Below are 21,020 nucleotides of genomic sequence, written 5' to 3'. Positions count from 1 at the left end.
AACTTGTTTTAGAAAATCAATATAAAATGCATTGGGTGAGGTTTGTGATGTGTTTTTAAAAATCATTCCACCAAAACTTTACAGGGAATTTTGCATGGTTTTCATTCTCCTATTGGCTCCCAGTGTCCTGTATTTCCTAGGGGGGAAAATCTCTTAAAATAACTTTGAAGTCTCTGACTAATTTACCAGATAAATCCGCAGCAAATAAAATGGCATCTTTATGAATGCAGCGAATTAATCTCTAGTTTCCGCCAGGGCCTAAACTCGGAGCTTTGCTACAAACTATGGTACCTGTTCTACTGCTGTACCTCACACACATGATGGGAACATTTTTCTTCTGGACTGATAAACTAGGGACTGGAGTACTTGCCGAAAGAATCTTCTTAAGGTCTTTAAACAACTATTTCTTAATATATCAAAAATCAAATGATTTTTATATGGTTATGTCATTTATGCAAATATATATATACTGAAAATAAAAAACAAACTTTGTCACGGAAGTGTGGTGAAGGATGAACGTGGGCAGAAAATTTTAAAATGTCAGCTATATGCAACCTACTGCCATTAAAATTTGTAAGTCAAACAAATAAACTATAAAGGAAAATATGGACAGAGAATCATCTCTGTTTAAAATGACATCAATGGCTAGACGACAACCAATCTAATTCTAGATTACCAAGGACGAAGGACCGCTGCTGTTCCCCGCCCCAGAGAAAGGAGAAGCGAGCATTAGCGCACCATCAAAAGGCTGGGTGGTGCTAACACTGTTAACCGGTGAGAGAAAAATGGGAGGGAAAGAATGGCAGTTCCACACGGAAGCAGACGCGACAGAGAGAGCTTGCTTTATTCTGGTATATTTTTAGATAATGAGAAAAATAGAAGAAAATAATTTTAATGGTATTTTAAAAACTTATATGAACTTTTCGTTTACCCTGGGATGTGTTTGGGCATGTTTTAAATGATGGAGAAACTATCTTCTACTTCACACGAGCTGTGATGAGCTTTCCTCCCCAGACCTACAGGCTTGGCTGCCTCTGAGAGCGAGGAGGAAAGGCCATTCGGCCCAGTGTTTCTGTTACGTCATTTACAGCAACAGCACCTGCGTGTGACTTCCACCTGCTTCGTTAGACGGGATTTCTCTAAACTCTTGAGGATATGATCACGATTCACTACACTGCTTTACCCCGACCTTACGAAGTAGGAGTGCTGTTACCCATAGGTGTGGGGTGGAGAGAGTACACCGTCCCTCTGAGATGACCTTGCCAACCCCTCCCACGTGCTGCTTGAATGAACTTCTTATGGTTCCATGTAGAATTCAGTCCCAGCTACCCAGCCAGCCCCACAGGGTTGGATCATGTCTTCACGTATCCTATGCTTCCCCACGTGAAAACTTTCACCATTATGGGAACATGCCTCTGTTACTCCCAAGCTGTTTCTAGAATGTTCTTCTCTACTTGTCTGACTGGCAACCTCTACTCATGCTTTAAGGTTCGAGTCTTGACAGCGCCTCAGTGAGTTCTGCACCTGCCCCGGGGAAAACGGATCACTCCTCTGGACTGCCCCTTCCTTTGGCTCACCTGTACCCCGACACACCGTCTCCCAGAGAGCCTGGGGCATTCCGCAGCCTGCTGCTAACGGCGTCTGACCCACCCACACGGGAGGAGCTCCACAAATACGTGTGCTGCGCATCGGTGCTTGCAAACAGGCAGACTGCATTCAGACGTTTTTATGTTTGCAAGTTTTTTAAAGAATTTAAAATATTTCCAACCTCTTTCCTGACCGAAAATGTTTTTGAACTTTAAGGTGGCCCAAATCTGAATTACACCATTCAGAATTGAAAGTTAATTGTTTATAACTCACCTTGCAAGATATTAGAGCTTCATATTTAAGCAGTGAATTCAGTTCTCTAAATGTGGTCCCTCCACAACCCAATGAGTGCTTGAGTTTTCACACAATAATTTCACTGGTGATACATGTTGTTGAGTGGAAACTGTCAGATCCATATACCCACACTGACTGGAGCCTCGTGTGTGTGTGGGGGGGGGGCGTGGGGTGTGCTAAGAGGTGGTGGCTGACAAGACACTGAGGGGAAATAATAGGTATAGACAAAAGGTCCATCCGAAGGGCAAGGTGCTGGGAAGAATGAGAGTCAATGGGTGCACATTCCCTTCAGTTTGACAAACCCACGCTGCACTTGGCACCCCAGCCATCTCCACCCCAGGCGCCCCACACAGACATGGCAGACACGGGTCCTCATCCTCTGCCTCTTTGTGTTTCCGGATGAGTTGACAGGAATACAAAGTGTCCGTTGATCAGAAGGGTGGGTTTGCTGAATACTATAGTAGTGCTAGTCTAATCTGTATCTAAAATCTCTCTACCCAGTACTGTTAATACAGAGCCCTACAAACAGTACCCACAATTACTCTGTTAAATGTGGTGCAATTTATTAGTGGTTAAACTGTCCAGGACAAATATGACTACCTGTGAGGTATAAATAATGGATTGTTGCTTTGACAGATTTGCATCCCTAGTGTGTCTATTAAACAATCTGCCTTCCTGTCCCAGGTGGCAAGATTCTGAGAAACAGACCAGCTTCACAGAACTGGCCTCACCCAAGCTTGTGCTCCTGTAGTGTCTGATTACAACAGGCATTTGGAGTAAGAATGTTAAACACGCTTGCATCCTAGATCCGCCCCTATATGATGGCTACATTCTCCTTCTTTCATGATTTCCTGATTTGTTCCCATTTCCGAACATTACCTATCATATCCTTAACTCATCTGTGGCAATCTTTCAACTGGGAAAATATTTCAAGTGTTGGTAAAATTTGCTGTGTAGGACTCACAATGCTGCCTGTAAACACTCACTGTCCTATCACCAATTTTTCAAAGGTTATTGTTAGAAATTAGAATGTAAAGCATTTCATATGCTTTAAAATCTGATCAATTACTTCCAATGACCTACATTATTTAACTCATGTTTCTAGGGAAAGCATGACCAACTGCCTCATCTATTCTGTCACTGTGATTAAAATGTGCCATTTACTTCCATTAGGAGGATTAAAAGGTGGAAATCTCCAGGTAACACTAGTTAGCAGCCTGATCCTGGGGAGTCAATAGCCTCATTTCTCTTCTCCTCTTTTCACTTAAAAACAAACTCATCTAGTGAAAGAGAAACACTTTCTCGCTGCTGGTGAAACGTGTTTCCTTAGGATTCCATTAAAACAAGTAATAAGATTGGTGTTCAAATGATTAAGTAGATATCCAAGCTTCTGCAAAAAGAAAATCTAATTAAGAAGGTGCTCACAGAAATCAAGACACTAATAATTAACCAGAATGATTCTGATAGGTCCATGAGAGGCTCATGCAAATGCGAGGCACTATTATCATCACACACGGAAGGATGCGATGCTTTAGGAGTACTCAGGGCTGCAAGTGTGCAGGATGCCCCGCCTGCTATGTGATGTGTACTGTAGGAAACTATGTATCTTTTCATAAGCTCTCTGAACTGTTTCACAGTTAGAAAACAAGCCATAATTCCTAGAATTTGCTTTCCTGGTGACAGGTTTTTTCATCCCAACAAAAAAATTTTAAAGTCATGGTCAAGTTTGCCAACCAGCATGAGGTACGAGGAGGCCCATGGCAGCCCTTCTGGGCTGCTCAGCTGATGGGCACTTTGGAGCCTGCCCACAAAATTCTAAACTGCTCCCCATTCACAGCAAGTCGGGAAAGTTACACATGGAGCACCAGGTCTGCTAAAAATACATTTAAAGTGAGCGAGAAAAAAATAGCTTGGGCCCTAAGGATAACTTTCATCATTCTTTTAACGTAGTTGAGTTAAACTATACGTATCGTGATTTCAAGTATCAACTGATAAAATGTGTGATAATCAGAAAGCAAACCACCAGCACTCTTTTTTTCAGAAAAATGTATTTGCAATTCAAATGTTCATATAAAAAGCATAAATTTTAAAAAGTTTATAGATGTGTTTTTTGGAAGTGTTATGGGTTTTCCATTCATTGCAATTACATTCCGAAATGTGCAGGGCGGTCCGCACTGCACCGTCACTGCCTGTTGTCACACGGACGTCACTCTCATCACAACTTCCCCTGAGCTGTTGTCTTCTGACAGGTCTTCATGGGCCCTCATTCGACTGAACAGATGCAACAGCACGTAGCCACACTGGAACCTGGGGGAGGTCAGCTGCGTCGGGTGGACCAAGTTCCTGTTCCGCAGTGCCGTCAGCGGCAACCACAAAGTCCTGCTTGTGGAGGACTCCCCCCGACTACTTTCTTCAATATCTGTGGCTTTGTCGTAATTTAAGACATCCCAGTGTAAGTTAACAGCTCGCCAGCGCTTAAACACTCTGTAAACTGCAGCTCCTTCATGCACAATGAGACCTAAAATTCAAGAAAAAAATAAAGTTAAAAAGACTGGTCATAATTAAAAGTTGGGAATGTTATTTTGTATGCAATTAAGGAATTGAGGATTTGGTCAAATCTGTTACTCATCATTACAAATATGGTATTCCGACTACTCAAATATTTTGGCTCATAGCAAAAATGAACCATATTACATGGGAATAATCAACATTAAGTGATTAAGAACCCACTACACTACACAGAAAGCACAGTTACCATGGATATAATTTACTTGCTCCATTATAGCTCAGGACATTGGGCATTTCATTGCCTTAGGAGATACATTAGGTTCATTGATTCATTCAACATATATTTCTTGAGCCCGACAATGTGCTAAGGGGTTGGTCCCAGCTGGTAACTTACTTCGCGAAGGAGACAGGTATTAAGATTGATACCATCTCCCCAGTTCCTAGAACGATGCTTGACACAAAGGAAGTACGATATAATTTTTTGTTATTTTTACTTTCCCCAATAATTCAACAAAAATTTATTAAATGCCTATTTGAGAGTTTTACATGTGGTATCTCATTTGGTTCTTATTACAGCCTTATGAAGTAATAATTATGGGCATGTCCCCCATTTCACAAGCAAACACACCCAGCCCCTGGCACATTTAGAAACTCGCTCAAGAGCAGCAACTAGTTGCTGTAGAGCAGGAATTTACACCCCGGCTGGCCAGTTCTGGGACCCTTGCTCTTGGCTGCTCCACAGTGAATTGGATGATCACACATTTCTGAGATAGCATCTTGGGAAAATAAACTGGGTAATGCAAGAACCTCAGAGACCACAAACTAGTAGTCAGTGAACAGATACAGTGCCCTGATACATGGCTTCGTGTCCTAAGGTCCCACCGCACCCTGCATTTTTCATAAACTTCTATTTTAGCAGAGAGTCCCCAAACTTTTGAATTTGCGAGCTCCTCACCAAGAAGAGTCCTGGGCAGGGGCAGTCCTTCAGATAGGAGAGTGAGGAGGGGCTCTCCTCTTTCAGGAGTTTGCAATTCCACTGATGGTTGTTGGAGAAGCCAATGAAGTACTTTTTTTAGTAGAATGCGTCAGATGACAACCATTTTTTAACAATAAATTTGAAAACAAGTCGATCTTCTCTCTCCTGCATTTAGAACCCTGGGCATATGTCCTCATGACACTCTCATAAATGTGAACAAGGATGCATGTTCAAAATGATTGTTTACATATTTGTTTGTTTTTTTAGAAAAAAGTATCAGCACAACCTCAGTGTCAATCCTTAGAAGAACAGAAGCGTGTGGTGTGTGGATCCAAAGACTTTGGCAATGAAACAGAAAGGAATACAGTCACAGATGCTAACATGGATAAACCTGAAAACAGTAGTGGAAACCTCAAAGCCACCATGAAAAAAATATAAAAGTATCAGAAATAATTAAAGAAATAACATGTTTTTATGAATACACATCATGATAAATAAAAGATTAAAGCATGCATGAGAATAAGTACCATTAAACTCAAAATAGCAGGGAGAGAAAAAATGAAGGAAGACCAGGGAGAGTTTCAGTGGTGACTTCAACTGTATCTCTAATGCTGCATTTTTTAAGAGGGTGCTGGAAAAATGGGTGTTCAACATGTCATTCTGTGTCCTTTTTTGTATGCCTCAATAATTCATAATTTCAAAAATCACAGAGAATGAGAAAAACTGATTGAAGCCGGATGGAGGAATCGACAGGTGAAGCAGGAGAGTAAGGAGGTTACCCATATAAATGTAGGAGCAGAGGGGCAGTAGTAAGGAGAAAACAGAGGGACCAAGTAATGAACTTGTCAGAGGAAATTGAACAGCGATTGTAATACGGAGAAGGGGTAAATCAGTGTCCCACATTTTAAAGGCTGGAGAAATGGGTGACCGAGAGGGTGAGTACAATGAGTAAGAGAGTTTAGAACATGTTTTTGCTGGGAGATTATTTCGCAGTTTTGTCAGCTAAAGCAATGCCATAGGTGAGTGAGACACCCAGCCCTTGGAACACCACACCTACCTAATAGCAGAATTGCAGTTGTACATTGCTCTCTTACCTGGAGATCAACTTCAGGCACATGTGACTTATCAGCATTTCAAAGATATTGTCAAAGGCCACTAAAAATGCATATGGTCTAATAAATAAAAATGGCTTCAACTCAACTATTGTACATCACCAACTTAACAAGGAGATATGGAAATGTCTGTCAATTACAACAATTCCAAGTAATTGTTATGGTCAATTTCTTTTTCCTAAGGAATATTCTGAGTCGACCCAACTGATGAGATGATTTGGGGAACAGCCAGAATTAGAAGTCAAAACTACCAGATTTTAATGGATGATTCTATTATCAGCTTTCTGAAAGCTCAGTAGCCAATAATTCAATTTTTCTGGTTCTATTTTTCCTCCTTAAAATACAATTGCAATACCTAATCTATATGTTCAACAGTATGAAGATAAATTGGAATTCATCAACTATAAAGCATTCAGATTTCCTCAGAGATGGTAACTATATGAATACAAGATATTATTATTAATTTAAAAATCAATAGCAAATCTATGTGGTGAGGAACATTCATTTGCACTAATCACAAAACCATTACAGCTTGTGACAGGTTCATTGCAGATAAGTGCCAGGATAGGGGGACAGCTTCACCAGGGAAAAGCACTCATTTTGCAGGATCCTATTCTTTTTTTATTGATTTCCTTTGAAAGGCCAGAAATCAAATAATTTGCTGGAGCTTAAAGTCATTTTCCATGCATACACTCCTGGTAGCCCTCTTGTAAATACATAAAACTACTCAGTGTGCAGAGATAAACCCCGCAGGTCTTCATGGCGCACTTGAACTGAATTCAAGGAGAGCTACTTGACGTTTTCATGAAGACGCAGCCTCTCAAATTTCCAGCTCCAAGTGCTGTTTGTTCATTGCATTTCACATTATGAATAATGCTGAGATTGTGTTTTATTCCCCACAAGCTTCTGGAATTCCTCCTTGCCCTCCAGAAGCTTAAATGTTGCTGAAACACAAGGAACCCCGCCCCATCCCCAATGCTGGGCTCTGTCATGTGCATTTTCCCCTTCCTTCCTTCCTCAGATGTTCTGGACTTGTAGCAAATGCCTTCTGTATGAGTGGTTATGAGAAGACAAGACTCCCGTGATTGTTGAAATCCAGAGGTCAGAACTCATTCAACTCTAGTTTCTGTGCTGAAAAATCCAGCCATTAAAATCTTACTGCTGACCTTTCTTACTGGTGACTGGTCTCCTCTAGCCTCCTAGCGGAGATGCTCACTCTCTCAGGCGGCTGTTACTCTCTGAGCAATACAAGTTAAGCTTTAAAAAGAACTGATCACCTTGACATTTGGGTCGTAGGAGAACAGGGTTAACTCTACTTTTCCATCTGAGTCATTAAACTTGAATGGAAAATCAATAATTTCAGTAAAATGTGAGTATTAAATATTTTAGGATACTTGCTCCATTATTAATGGCATGGATGTCAACAAGGGGTGATTCATGGGAATTTGGGATTTTAAGAGTTGAGCTCTTTGTGTGTGGCTGCTTTTTAGCATCTTCTTGCTGTAACATTTAATTGGAGCACCCCTTTACTGAGGAGCACAAGAGCATTTTTGTTAGAGAATCATCTTTAAAAACAAAGCCAGGTTAAATACTTTCTTATTTTGTTGAAATAAAAGCAATTTGTTTGTGTAGGTAAAATATAACTGAAATTTGGAAGTGGCATATTAGTTGAAGTTCTTTTATAGTCGTAGAAAATGAACTAGTTACTAAAAAAGTTCATGGGGCAGGCTATCAGATACGCATGTTCACACACATGTATGCACACATACACAAACACACCATATGTCTATTATGTCAACACAAATGGGTGTTACAATGGGAAGAGGCTCCCAAAATTCACAATTGAGTACAAATTTTGATATTAATGACAAAGTCTGCTCAAACCATTCTATTTCTTATGTTACCACTCAGCTTTTGCCCAAATTAGTTGGTTATTTTCATAATTTAAAAACCAGGTTTTTATCAAGGATATATTTTGATAGCCAGGCACTGTGCTATGTGCTTTACATGCACGCTTTTCATTTAATCTTGACGGCAAATTTACAAATAGACACTGTTACTGAACAGTTTCACGGGTGGGGAAATGGAGACTTACAGAGAACCTGTCCAACATCGTGAAGATAAAAGAATCAGAGCCGAGACTAAAACTCAAATTGGTCTACAAACGAACCTTGAGTCCTACAGTCCCCTCATGGGAAATGCTGAATGTAAGGCAGACTCTCCCAGTCACAGAACGGTTACCAGCTAGAAGGCCTGCTGTCAGCTGAAGGTATGTATCTCCCTAAAACTCCGGTTGAAGTCCCCAGCCCCTAGGGACTATTGTCACATTTCTAATGTGACAATATTTGGAGGTGGAACTTCTGGGAGGTAATGAGGGTTATAGGAAGTCATAAGGGTGGGGACCTTGTGATGGGATTAATGCCCTTATAAAAACTGCCATATGAGGACCAATGAGAGAACAGTTGTCTGCAAATCAAGATGAGAGCCCTAAGCAGTCACTGAATGGGCCAGCACCTTCACCCTGGACTCCCAAGCCTCCAGAACTGTAAGCAATAAATGTTTATTGTTTAAGCCACTCAGTCTATGGTATTTTATTTTAGTATCCTGAACAAGCTAAGACAGATCTTGCAGATACACTACAACACTCTCATTTAAAATATAAGTAAATTAAGTCCTGGAGACTGTGGTTGCAGCAAAGTTATACAATTAGTTGCCACTTTTAATGTCTTTCAGTGTCACTGCCAAGGCAACAACCAGCCCCTTTCTTCCCTGCCTCACCCCCCATGCGAGAGAAGGGGGATGAAACCCTTATTTGAAGGCAACACTATGTGGTCAGAGCTTCATCTGGTAAGCTGCACACACCCCGAACCTTCCAAAGCAGTGCAAGGCCCTGAGGAAACCACACAGAGACACAGGCTAAGGCCCTGTGTGCTGTTCAATCAAAACCAACCCCTGGGAAAGCTAAAGAGCTTGCAACTCACGACAGCTAGGTGGCTGGATTGGGCTCTTGGTTGTGAAAATGTCCAAGGTTTCTAGATTCAATTTTACTCTTCTCCCTTGCCAAGATTATTTCCTTTCTTTCTTTCTCTCTCTGAAAACTGTACATAACCAACCTTTATAAATGTAATCCTGTGTCATTCTAAGAAGTCAGTTGTGCAGCGAAAGAACAGTGACTCTGGGTCCCATCTGATCCCGTTTAAGAACATTTTAGTCAATCTCATAAAGTAGCCTGACTTTTAACGTCTTATTTTCATCCTTACTTGGAAGACCAGGGAATGTTTAGATCAAAGAGTGTTAACTAAACGAGACTTCGGTTCAAGATATCCTTTGTTGCGATGATTTTTGCTAGAATGTAATAAAATGCATTAATCCTTCTGACTCATTTTCCCAACCTGCCCCCAATTTAAATGCCCAACAGTCATGGAAATTTAGATGTGAGTGCAGAGGTGATGACTTTAAAAGTCACACCTCCGTTGTTGAATCTTGTTGATGTAATCCTGAGATAAGCATAAGTCACCATTGCTCTGAATGCTTTTTGCTAGACTAAACGAGGGATGGAGCTTAAAAAAATGGCAATGAAAAAATATGAAACTTAGATAGAACAGAAAGCCACACATGTGTCATCATAGAAATCACTAAGCTCACAAAACAAAGCTATAGTAAACAACAACTTCACAGGCAAGTCTCTGGAACTATAATGTCCTGAATATACTCGGGAATTTCTGTGAATACATATTTCCAAACTTGCCCATATCAGAACAAACATTGTAGAGGAGTCCCACATAAAATGCACTTATATCCATAAAAGATAGGTTGAATTTTCTATTGTTGAATACAAACTGTAGATACACATTCACAGAACCAGGTTGTTAATGGCAGACTGCTCACAAGAGCTTAAAGCTTAAACTCTCAACACTGAAACCAGTGAAAACAAAATCTCTGCAAAAACCATGTTGAGGACAACTTATTCAGAAACACCCCATGACCTGAAAACCTCTGACATTAGAGGCTGGCTAACTTCCAAATATTGGCGACCTAATCTACCCAACCCCCAAAGTAGATCACAATGCACATGAAGAAATGATTGTTGAGTAGTAAAGGCCCTAAGCGACTTTTTCTCTGAGCACACACAAAAGAAAACTCATGGTCGCTGTCCTGCGACACTCTCTGTCCTCCTCTCTGCTCAATAAAACCTGCAGTCATCAGCCTGGATGCAAAGAGCACATTAGTCCTGCATCTGCAATGCCGGTGACATCACTGACTGGGAATAGAACTAGACGGCGCAGCCAATGCCAGGACAGAGTAGTCTCTTCCCAGCTGGCAGTGAGAGAAGCACGCCCTTTCCTGGAAGGTCCTGACGTAGGCTGAAGGGCTTATTGACTGGCCACCCTTACTCGGTTAATGACCATCTCCCAAATCAAGTCAGCTGAAGCCTGCAAATCACCTAGACTCCTCTATCCCCTTGCACGAAATTCTGCTAATTCTGTCTCCTTAGCAAATCTCAGATAAAAACATAAATCAGAGAATTCTCTGAAAGGAACACTCTCCTACATTTGCATGATGAAGTATTAAACATACTTCAAGATCCAGATGCTCTCATAAATTTTTTCATTGACTCACTCAAAATTAATCACTTCCTCCTACCTTCTACCACTCCACACAAAAAATACCTGCACTGTTTTTCTTATTACCTGTACTGGAACGATTTGTTTATATGCCTGTGACCCTAATCATCTGTGTGTTCTCTGAGGACGGGAATCCTATTCCTACTTCAGTGCCTGATACTCGGTAGGAATTCAATAAATCTTTACTACATGTGAGGAAATGAGAAAGTACCCAACATTGGAATTCAGAGGTTGATAAAAACTCACATTCTAGTTATGACTGCTATTAAAACAGAAAGAGATCTCAAGTTTTGTTCTTTGAGGCATTAGGGCAATATCTTGGTATCAGAGACAAATCTCTTAGACCGCAGATGAAAAGGGCCCATATTTTACGACAGTGGATTCTGGGCCATTTGGGTGGGTGACCATGAAGACACACACACACAGTCACACACACAGAGGGTCCAATAGGAGGAGAACAGTTGCAACATTCTCTACAAGGATTTGTTTTCAGCCACAATAAACCATAGCAGCCTCCTCCACTGTTCTGTTGGCCTGGTCATCAAATGTTTGCCTGCATCAATCAATCATGAAGCCAGACAGTTACAAAATGATTGTGCCCAGGCCCAAAGCCTAAGAGACAGGAAGGGATTCCAGGCAAATAGGAGAATAAAGAAGATGTTATCCATCCATCTGACTACTTGCTTGCCTAAGAAGCCAATCTCTCAATTCATTATTTTAATTATTTCATTAGATAGGAGACTCCTTTCCTTCTGATTACTAGCCCTGGAGCATTAACATACCATTGCTATATCCACAGAGCAGTCCTCAAAAGCTGCAAACTTTGTTATACATTATAAAAAACATGGTGTTAAATTTTTCTTTGTAAAAGGATTCAAAGAATTCACTGGAGAGAAGAACTGTTATATCAGCTAAGTTTCTACCAAAAAGTGCCTGAGGTAAGAAAACAGAAAAAAAAGCCTATAGATATGATTAATTCAATAAAAGAAATAAAGGAATGAGCCCAATACTTTTATAGATAAAAAAGATATCCTAGCATTCTCATAAAACTGGGAGCATGGATTAGAATCTACACTCCCAGTTTCAGTTGAATGCAACTTTGATCCTGTCCTCAATTCGTGAACAGATGAAACATCTTATAGCTAAGGGTTAATATTGTGTATCACTAGACTAAGAGGATAGACGTGGTTACCAAATTTCCAAATTAGAAAATGTGGAGCATGACTTAATCCAACCCCCGCATTTTGGGGTGTGAGGGCCCTGAGGACCTGAGAAACAACATGGCTTGACAAGGCCTCCGTGGTTGGTCAGAACCAGAACCAGATGCTGAACGCCAGGCCAGTGTGCTCACTCTGCAGGAATGCAGACTCAGGAGCCGTGACCTTGGACAAAGCCAGCCCTCACTGTGCCTGTTTGGCCCAAGGGGCAATCAACTGACTATGAAGTAGATAAAATCAAACTCTCTTTTCAGGTAAACCAGAGGCTGGGTGTAAGTTCTCTGGCCGTTAGCCTCAAGGGTACATGGCAGCATTTGGATAGGAGATGGGAGAAGTACAGTGACCCTTACAATTTGTAACAATAAATCGCTCTGCAAGGCTGATGTAATGGTACATGGTTTTAAAAACTGATCAAAATCCATCTTCTGTGTTAATTATACCCTTTGGAATCAGTAATCAACTATGATATATGTCCATTTGTTTCCCACACTCTAGTGTGTGGACCAAAGCCAGTTCTTAGAAGACTATCGGTGGACTTCCTCATGGGAAATAAACACAAGTAATTTTCCCCTTTTTTTCTGCATTGGACAAACTGTCTACTGCAAACTCACAGAACACAGTGTTACTGATTTTCAGGGGAAACCATGTGCGCATTGGCTGTTTCACCTTTCAGGGTGAGAGTAATATTTTTAAAAATCTAAATTTAAATATCTAACAAAAACCATTTTATCTTTGCGACCTATAATAGGCTATTTCACTTTTCTTGCCCTTATGTTTCATTTCTCTTAAGTCATACAGGCAGTGGGTAAAAAATTCAGAACAGAAGCTATCATCCCAGCATAAGTAGTTTCTAACTCTTCCCTTTCATTCACATCTTGTCAAGTTTGTGTAACGGCAAATATTAAGAGGATTTTAAGCTGACTATAAAAAAAATGCTCAAACCTCTGTTTCCTTAATATTTTATTGTGTGACGTAGCAACAGAATTCAAGGTTGAAATGTGGTTCCTTATATAAACAATTCTCACTAAGAGACTGTTTCTCTTAGACCAATGGAAAGAGAGAGATAGCTTTGGTAGAATGCACTAAACATTTTCCATTCTCTTTGCTAATGTTTCTATATGTTTTGGGGTTTATTAATTTAGCATGAGTAAAGACTTCATAAAATGGCTACATTACTTTGGGTTTTTAGAAAATTTTTTTTCTCCATTTCTGACCTAAAATCAGCTCTTTCGTAGTTAAAATGTTTCTCCTTGACATCCTGCCTCAGTTGTTTGAGGCAGCAAGTAAAGAAGTAGCTTCACTTTATTGACTAGACATTTTGTAAATTAGCCATTCAAGCTCAGCACATAAGCAGCAGTTTTTACCGCATAATAAACAGAATTAACTGACCCATAAATACACGGGCTCTGGAGCAATAGGGTCCAGATTCCAGTCTTGGGTGCCTCCAATCTGTGTGACCTTGGGGAAACCTGGTAATGAGAATAATAAAAGTACCTACACTTCATAGGGCTGTACACTTCATAGGGTGAGGATTAAGTGTGAAAACTGAATAACAGTGCTTAGAATGTGGCCTGGATCATAAAAACATGGCCTCAGCTATCACTAGAGACACCGCTTTGGAAGCACTTGAAAACATACACGGACCTCGTATCTATGATCATCTCTGTGGTTCCTCCCGACAGAAGAGATTGTCCCCCCCCCCGTCAGCACACACCCAGTCCCTCATCCTCTGCATTATACATAAAAGCATCAGTTAGAAGAATAATCATTTCACATTCCCTTCAGTAAAACAAAAAAAAATGTTGCCGCAAAAAGAACGAAATCAGAAGATCCCGAAAGAGGGGGTGCTGGTTCTGAGGAATGATCTCAGGTCAGCAGGTCCACAAAGGTGTCTCTTCTCATTATGGTTCCCATTACCACACAATCTACTTTGCTCTCTCTTCCCAGGGAAACTTCTCTTTTCAAAGTTGGGTTGGTCTCTTTAATAACCTCTTTTCGAAGTGGCTTAGGAACACACTCTGCTCTCTCTAATGTTGCAGTTGTTCCCAAGCCTCATGTGTTTAGAATTCGCATAACCACTCTTCTGGAAAATAGTGAAGTCACAGAGTCAAGTTGCCCGCACACACATCCGTTCCTGCCTGCACACAGAGTCGGCGCTGATCGCTCAGCCGCCCTCCGCAACTGTGGCTGGTGTGTCCTCTGACTCTCAGATGTCCTCGGCTTCCTAGACCCATGCACTTCAGCTCCATGTGAGTGACAGCCACAACCTGCTGTGCCTGACCCCTGCCTTCTTGTGCTCCTCCCTCACTCCAGCTGGGAACTTGCCCTTTCAGAAATTGTTCCAATTACAAACTAAAACTACCACCCACTGCTGATAATAACTACCTCCAGGGCTTCTCACCCACTCACTTTCTTGATTTCAATGTGCCCTGTCCCACCCCCTGAAGACTTTGAGGCCCTGGACGGCGCAGTCTCTGCCCAATCCTCCAGTTTCTTTCTGGCTGTGGTCCCTTCTGTAAGAACTGAGAGAGCGTAATCCATCCTGTACCAGGGTGTCCAACCTTTTGGAGTCTCTAGGCCACACTGGAAGAACAATTGTCTTGGGCCACACATTAAATACATTGTGACACGTAATCACAAAAAAATCTTGTACTTTTTTAAGTAAATTTACAATTTCGTGTTGGGCCACAGGTTGCACACCCTTGCTTAATCACTCTCCCACTGCCGAAGGCGAAAGGCCAGGTTGAACTTGCCGCTGTCGTCCAGCAACTGCATACAAAACCCATCGCAGCCAGTCTCACCATTTCATCCTTGCACTTACTCTTCATCCCTATTGGGTAAAAAAGAAAGGCCACAAAGCCCTGTTCATTGGGGCCACTCCCACCTCAGGAAGGCTCTCAGGCATGCCCAGTAACGTCTCTTGGCTCAGCTTCCTCCCCAACGCCCTCCACGGCTCTCCTGGGACTCCCTTCTCCTCAATGTGCTTCTGTCTCAGCAGATGGCCATACTGCCTACTTGACAGCAGTATTTTGCAAGGAGTCCCTTCAGTTTATTCTTCCTGAGGAGCAAATGCAGCCATCTCCAGCCGTGCCACCGTCTGCTCCCACCTGCCCACCTCAGGGGCACCAGGTCCCTCCTACACAAGGCACCCCCCACCCCTGCATGCTGGGTCCTTTCTCTGTGTTCTCAGGGGCATCAAACTATCTCTTCCCACCTGGACCTTGAATCTTCCGATTTCTTCTGGGTCTATCTTCTCAGCATTTGCCCATGCCTAACTCTACCATTAAGACATGGAGCCTTTCTCAATTCCACAGCCCCCTCTAGATTCTGCCCTCATTCAGCTGAGGTCTGTGACATAGTCTGAGCCCCCTTCTGCCTATCCCTGCTATTCTCAGCCTACTGTAATCCTGTATCTATTCATCCAACCCCCATGCTGCCAAATTCACTGAACACGCTTTGGTTTTATTTCACCTACTCTTGACACGGCATCTGGAACTGTGGGTCACTTGCCCCTCCTCCCTGAAGTTCTTCCTCTCCTCACTGACCCCACTCTTTTCTGCACTGGTCATGCTTCTCTCTGCCTTCTTGTCGCATCTCTCTGTGTTCCTCAAACTGCTGATCTTCTCATCGGAATCACTTTCCTTTGCCGACACACTGGTTTCAACTACCACATATACCGTAAATCTCCAGCTCAAATTTCTATCCTGAGTGCCAGACTCCTAAATCTAGCTGCTTACCAGCCATAATCACACAGACTCCCCAGGAAAGAAAATGTTCAAAGGAACTTATCTTTCCTACCCATCAGCCTCTACGAATCACATCACACGGCCCCTCTCCATGACTCCCCCAACTCTGCCCTAGTGCCATCGCATTGATCCCCTTACCTTCCAGCAGACTTTTAATATTCTGATAGTGTAGCAGCTGCCCACCGCCAGCCTTAATGCAGGTCTAGTCACAACTTTATAATATCTTTAACTTCTTCAGCAAGGCCCTCTCGCCCCCTCCTCTTCAATGTCCCCTGGGTATCAAGGCCCTCTCTTCAACATCAAGCTGATCAGTCTTGCACAGTTAACCACCCTAAGGGATGCCGAGCTTTCACAGTTTGCTCCCATTCCCAAACTCCATCACAAAGGCCCTCTAGCTGATCAAGACTTATTCCCTCATTGCAACTTGTCAACAACCGTCTTTTGCTCCTACCACACAAAATTATATGAATCCTTCAAAATATTATATGTTTTCATGGGTTGACAAGTTCAAGCAGTTGCCTTTCTCTGGTGCCCTCTGTTGATCTCCTTTAAAAGTTAGCTCAAGACTTCTTCCTTCCCATAGACTTTGCTGATCCAAAGTATGGTTAACCTTCTCCCATCTGCTCCCACACGTATTTCTCTCCCCGAAATCTGCAAGTTGTAATTGAATTGCTTATTTCCCCAGCCCTCTCCAGCAGCTGCAGACGAGGGGGCATGTTATGTTCCAGGGCTAGACAACCATTTCTGCAAAGGGCCAGATACTAAGTATTTTAAGTTATATGACATTATGGTCTCTCAAAGGTTCCAACTACTCATTGACAATACATGAATGGGTATGTGTGTATTCCAATAAAACTTTATTTATGGACACTAAAATTTATATTTGATATAATTTTCCTATGTCACAAAATATTACTGTTTTGATGTTTTTCAACTATTTCACTATGTAAACCATTCTTAGGTCATGGCCTGTACAAGGACATCCCTGTGCTAGTCATACTTCCACTCTGCACTCCAGGCTCTGGACACAGTGAATAGTCAATCAATGACTGACAATCTCTTTGGCCAAACTGTCCCCAACTGAGAGAGAGATGGCTCAAAGAGACACACCATGTCTTATGGAGGGAATGGAAGTCCACAATAACAATGTATTTGGTCAGCTGCTCTGCTAACTATGCCAATATTTCTCTAAAAGAACATGAACCTTACAAGATCAAATGAAAGAAAGATGCTGGTTTGGGTTTTATCTCCAGAGGAGGCCTGAGGAGTTCATTAGTGTCGAGAGACCATGAAGGGCAAGTAGCAAAGCGAATTCCTTTCTATTTTATTTCCTGGCATTTTTTAAAGGCAGCAGTATCACTAATAACTAACTATGGTAATAATCTTTAGAGAAATTGGTAAATATCAGTATGACTAAGGCATACGAAAAGCCTGTAATTTGTACCTCCAGAGTAAAGAGATAATAACAGCCTACTTTCTAAACAGGATAAAAATTTGTTTCACCTCTAAGAATTATGGATTACAAAGGGCCACTCTGCCTCTCCTTCCACAGGGCCTGACCAGGATGAGCTCAGAAACTGAAACGTAAAGGGCCAGAGGCTGGGGCTGCTGTTGGAGAACACCCTCCTGCTTGCCCTGTATCAGAATCTTTTCATAAATGAAGTTGTGGCATTTCCTGGGGCAAGAAGCACACTAAAATATTCTGAAGTCAGGAAATATAATCTCTGCTTGTAAAGGAATTCGACTCCAAGAAATCCTTCCAAACGAGCTGGCAGAGCATGCAACTCTGGTAACAGTCCTGGCTGCAGGCATGGTCAACCTCACAACCCAGTCCTTGGCACAGGAGGGACTTGGACGGGAAACCCAGAGGGGCTCAGGCCAAAGCGGAAGAAGGTTTCTGTCTGCCCTGCACTAGCCAGCAGCTGCGCAGAGGTCTCCTCGGTAGCCAAATGGCTGCACTGAATGGTTTAGATCCCTGATCAACTTAAAGATCGGGAAGCGGAGGAGGGGTGGCTGATAGTCTGTCTGGAGGAAAATTGTGATATGAAGACTCAACAAGGTAACTGGGAGAATCAACTTTTCTAGTTACTTTACCAGTGTTTGAGTTAGTTAGTTAGTTAGTTAGTTAGTTAGTTAGTTAGTTAGTTAGTTAGTTTCACATGCCTAAAATTCAGGCAGACTTATCCAGGTTAATAGCTTCCCATGAACTTCAGAATGAAACAAGGGCAAGACCCTTGGCAATGTACCCTCTTACACTGCAATGCAAAATGCCAACCTCCCACTTAGGCAGCTCTCTGCATCCCCCTCTGGGGCTGAATGCTGACCTACTGACATTCAAGGATGTTTTCCTGAGTCACCTCAGTGCTCAGACCCCAGACTTGGTGGGAGTGGGGGTGGTTATTGGAGTGGGTGGAAGTGGTGTGATGGAAGTTTGGATCTGGGTTTCCAGTGTTTCGTGATAAAAAAAAAATCTACACAGATTTGAAGTCTTAAAATCAAGCTTGCTGACAATCTGGAATGGGGTGAGGCAGGTGTGGGACATAGGCAGCTGGCAGCTATTGTCTCCGCTCCCCACAGGGAAAGTACTTTCAATGTGGAGATGGCCTGTGTCCAATCACACTGGATGCCGGGGTCTCGGTGCTCCTCAGGGAACTCGAGGGAAGAGCTTACTGCATCGGACATCTGCAAACCCTCGGTGCGGGACAGCGCCTGGGCGGGCCCTGAACAGTGCGGTCCACGTGGGTGTTCTCTTGGTACTTTCACATTTTTCACTTGGAACTACTTGATAATTTTATATTTTATATATATAATTTTATATTTATCTATAAATATTTTGCAGGTTAAACAAATGCTCTCTCTACAATGACCCAAGGGCTGTACTTTCTGGCAACTTTTCTGACCATGGCTCTTTCAAGCACCTTCTTCTACGTGGTTGGCGACCCTGTGTGGTTACATAGGAGCTGGAGGCTCTTCTGCTCTCTCCAGCCGGCTTCGCTTTTTTCTATTCTGCATTATGGCATTTCAACTCCAATGCTAATTTCTTTCAAACCCTTTCAGTAAATATGTTTTTCATTTAAAGTATTGTCAATTTCTGAATCATGCTGATTGAGAAGTGCCAGATAGCATAGAAAATCTTAAAGAGGAGAGAGTCTAAAATCATTTATATTTTGCTTGGAATGCATTAGAATTTTTTTCCTTAGTTGATTTACTTTTTTAATTATGCTTTGCTTATGCTAATTGCTTTATACTTGTTGAAAGTGAGCCACAGGAAGGAAGGTGACCTAAAAGCTCCATCTGAGGAGGAAACAATGCAGGCATTAAATACACAGAAGACTGATCCTTCTCAACTGCAAGCCCTCATTTGTGGTAACTGAGACTTTGCTATCCTAAAATTCTTTGTCAAACTTCCTCACCTTTCCTCGTTACTATCAAAGAATTACAAAATGTACATTTTAAATTTCATATCAATAAAATGTTAAGTAATGTAGTACTTTCAGTTGCACTGCTCAGAGGGAAAAATAGCAAAGTGAAGCAATAACAAAAGCAAGAGAGAAATATTACCTTGGCTCTTAAAAATGTAAACATACATCTGATATCATCAGTCTAAAACCGTAGGAATATGTTGTGTTTATTTATGGATCTGAAGTTCTATAATGAAATGTGAATACGAGTTACCAACTGGGAACTCTAAATAGTTTTCCTGTGTGTACAAGTTTTTTAGTTGCTTTAGTTACATATATTACCAATTATGAAAAAACAGAGTTTCAAAAGGGCTATAATAATATTGATAAAATTTGCATGAATTTTTTAAAATGTTATTTTAGATTCAACATATAGGAAAATAAATATTTTGGAGAGTATGGCATTTCTGCAGAGAAACAGGGGTTTTTTTGTTTTTGCTTTTGTTTTTTTGGTGTTGACTATAACTGGTACAGTAAAGAAAAGACATTTTGCCCTGATGCTCATTTTAGGACATCTCAGGTTATTTTTAAAATTCCTTAATCTCTGCAGGTTTCAGAAGCAAGAAAGCATAAACGGTCCTATCTTACTTTATTTCATTATTTCAAGAGAACACTGCAATAATGCTCTGGTTTGGGGTTCCTAAGGGGAAGACTGTGTGTGTGTGTGTCTCCCCCAATCTGCATGCTTGTGCTTTAATTTGGGAACTAGAAAAATGCTGAAAACAAGCAGTAACAAAATCAGTGCTGTAGCCACAGAGCCAAGCACCAATAGGAGAAATTTTTCTTAAAGCAATTTCAGGGAGCACAAAAAAAAAAAGACAGAGTGAGGAGTGAAGTTCCTTCAGTGTCAACAGTGTAATAGAAAAAACTGTCCCCTGAGCTCCTAAGTGCACAGGGTTTTTGAGGGGTGGTGATCTTTGATTCCAATCACCTCTGCTGGGTTTCATTTTTCAGAAAGAAGCAATGGAGTGTCTACAACACAGATCGTCCGTCAGTCTCCGTCCTTGCACATCACATCCCTTGCATCCTAAAGACACCAGAGGGCACGAGCTGCATGTTTGCATGGCCCGGTGGGGCTACCCGTTATATTCTTGGATAAAATTGCCTCACAGGCTTACATAGTTATAAAATGGATTTAAAAAACCCAAAAACATTCTAATGATGTTAAATACAGTTCAAACTACCAACTACAATATCAAAACCTGATATCCATGCTTGTCAAGGTGTGGGAAAACCAAAACTCTTATAGTAGTGGGAGGTTGAGGAAAATACAAATTGGTAAAGCCTTTTTAGGGAACAAAATATTACCATGTGCTTATTACTCGAACCAGACTTTCCACTTCTTGGAATCTGGCCTAGAGAAATACATAAAAGGATGTCCTTCACAGCATTGTTCCTAATGGCAAAAATATCCATCAACAGAAGAAAGTTTAAGTAAATCACGTACATCTGTTCTAATGTGAAAAGAGCTCAAGATCATATTGTTGAATGAAG

The 21,020-nt window shown here is 41.6% G+C and overlaps 1 protein-coding gene across 1 annotated transcript in view; it reads right to left on the bottom strand.

The window, feature by feature from the left end:
- Window positions 1-3,992: 3,992 nt before the first annotated feature.
- MARCHF11 (membrane associated ring-CH-type finger 11) overlaps window positions 3,993-21,020 on the bottom strand; it is a 94,597-nt gene continuing 77,569 nt past the window's right edge. Inside the window, exon 4 of the mRNA XM_037154547.2 lies at window positions 3,993-4,399. Within this exon, the coding sequence (XP_037010442.1) occupies window positions 4,077-4,399 (323 nt within the window). The 3' untranslated portion in view covers window positions 3,993-4,076. The remainder of the gene's footprint in view (window positions 4,400-21,020) is intronic.

This window comes from Artibeus jamaicensis, unplaced genomic scaffold (genome assembly GCF_021234435.1).
Source record: "Artibeus jamaicensis isolate MK-2021 breed Jamaican fruit bat unplaced genomic scaffold, CSHL_Jam_final scaffold_369, whole genome shotgun sequence".
Taxonomy (NCBI): domain Eukaryota; kingdom Metazoa; phylum Chordata; class Mammalia; order Chiroptera; family Phyllostomidae; genus Artibeus; species Artibeus jamaicensis.
This window is presented reverse-complemented; position numbering and strand designations above follow the sequence as displayed.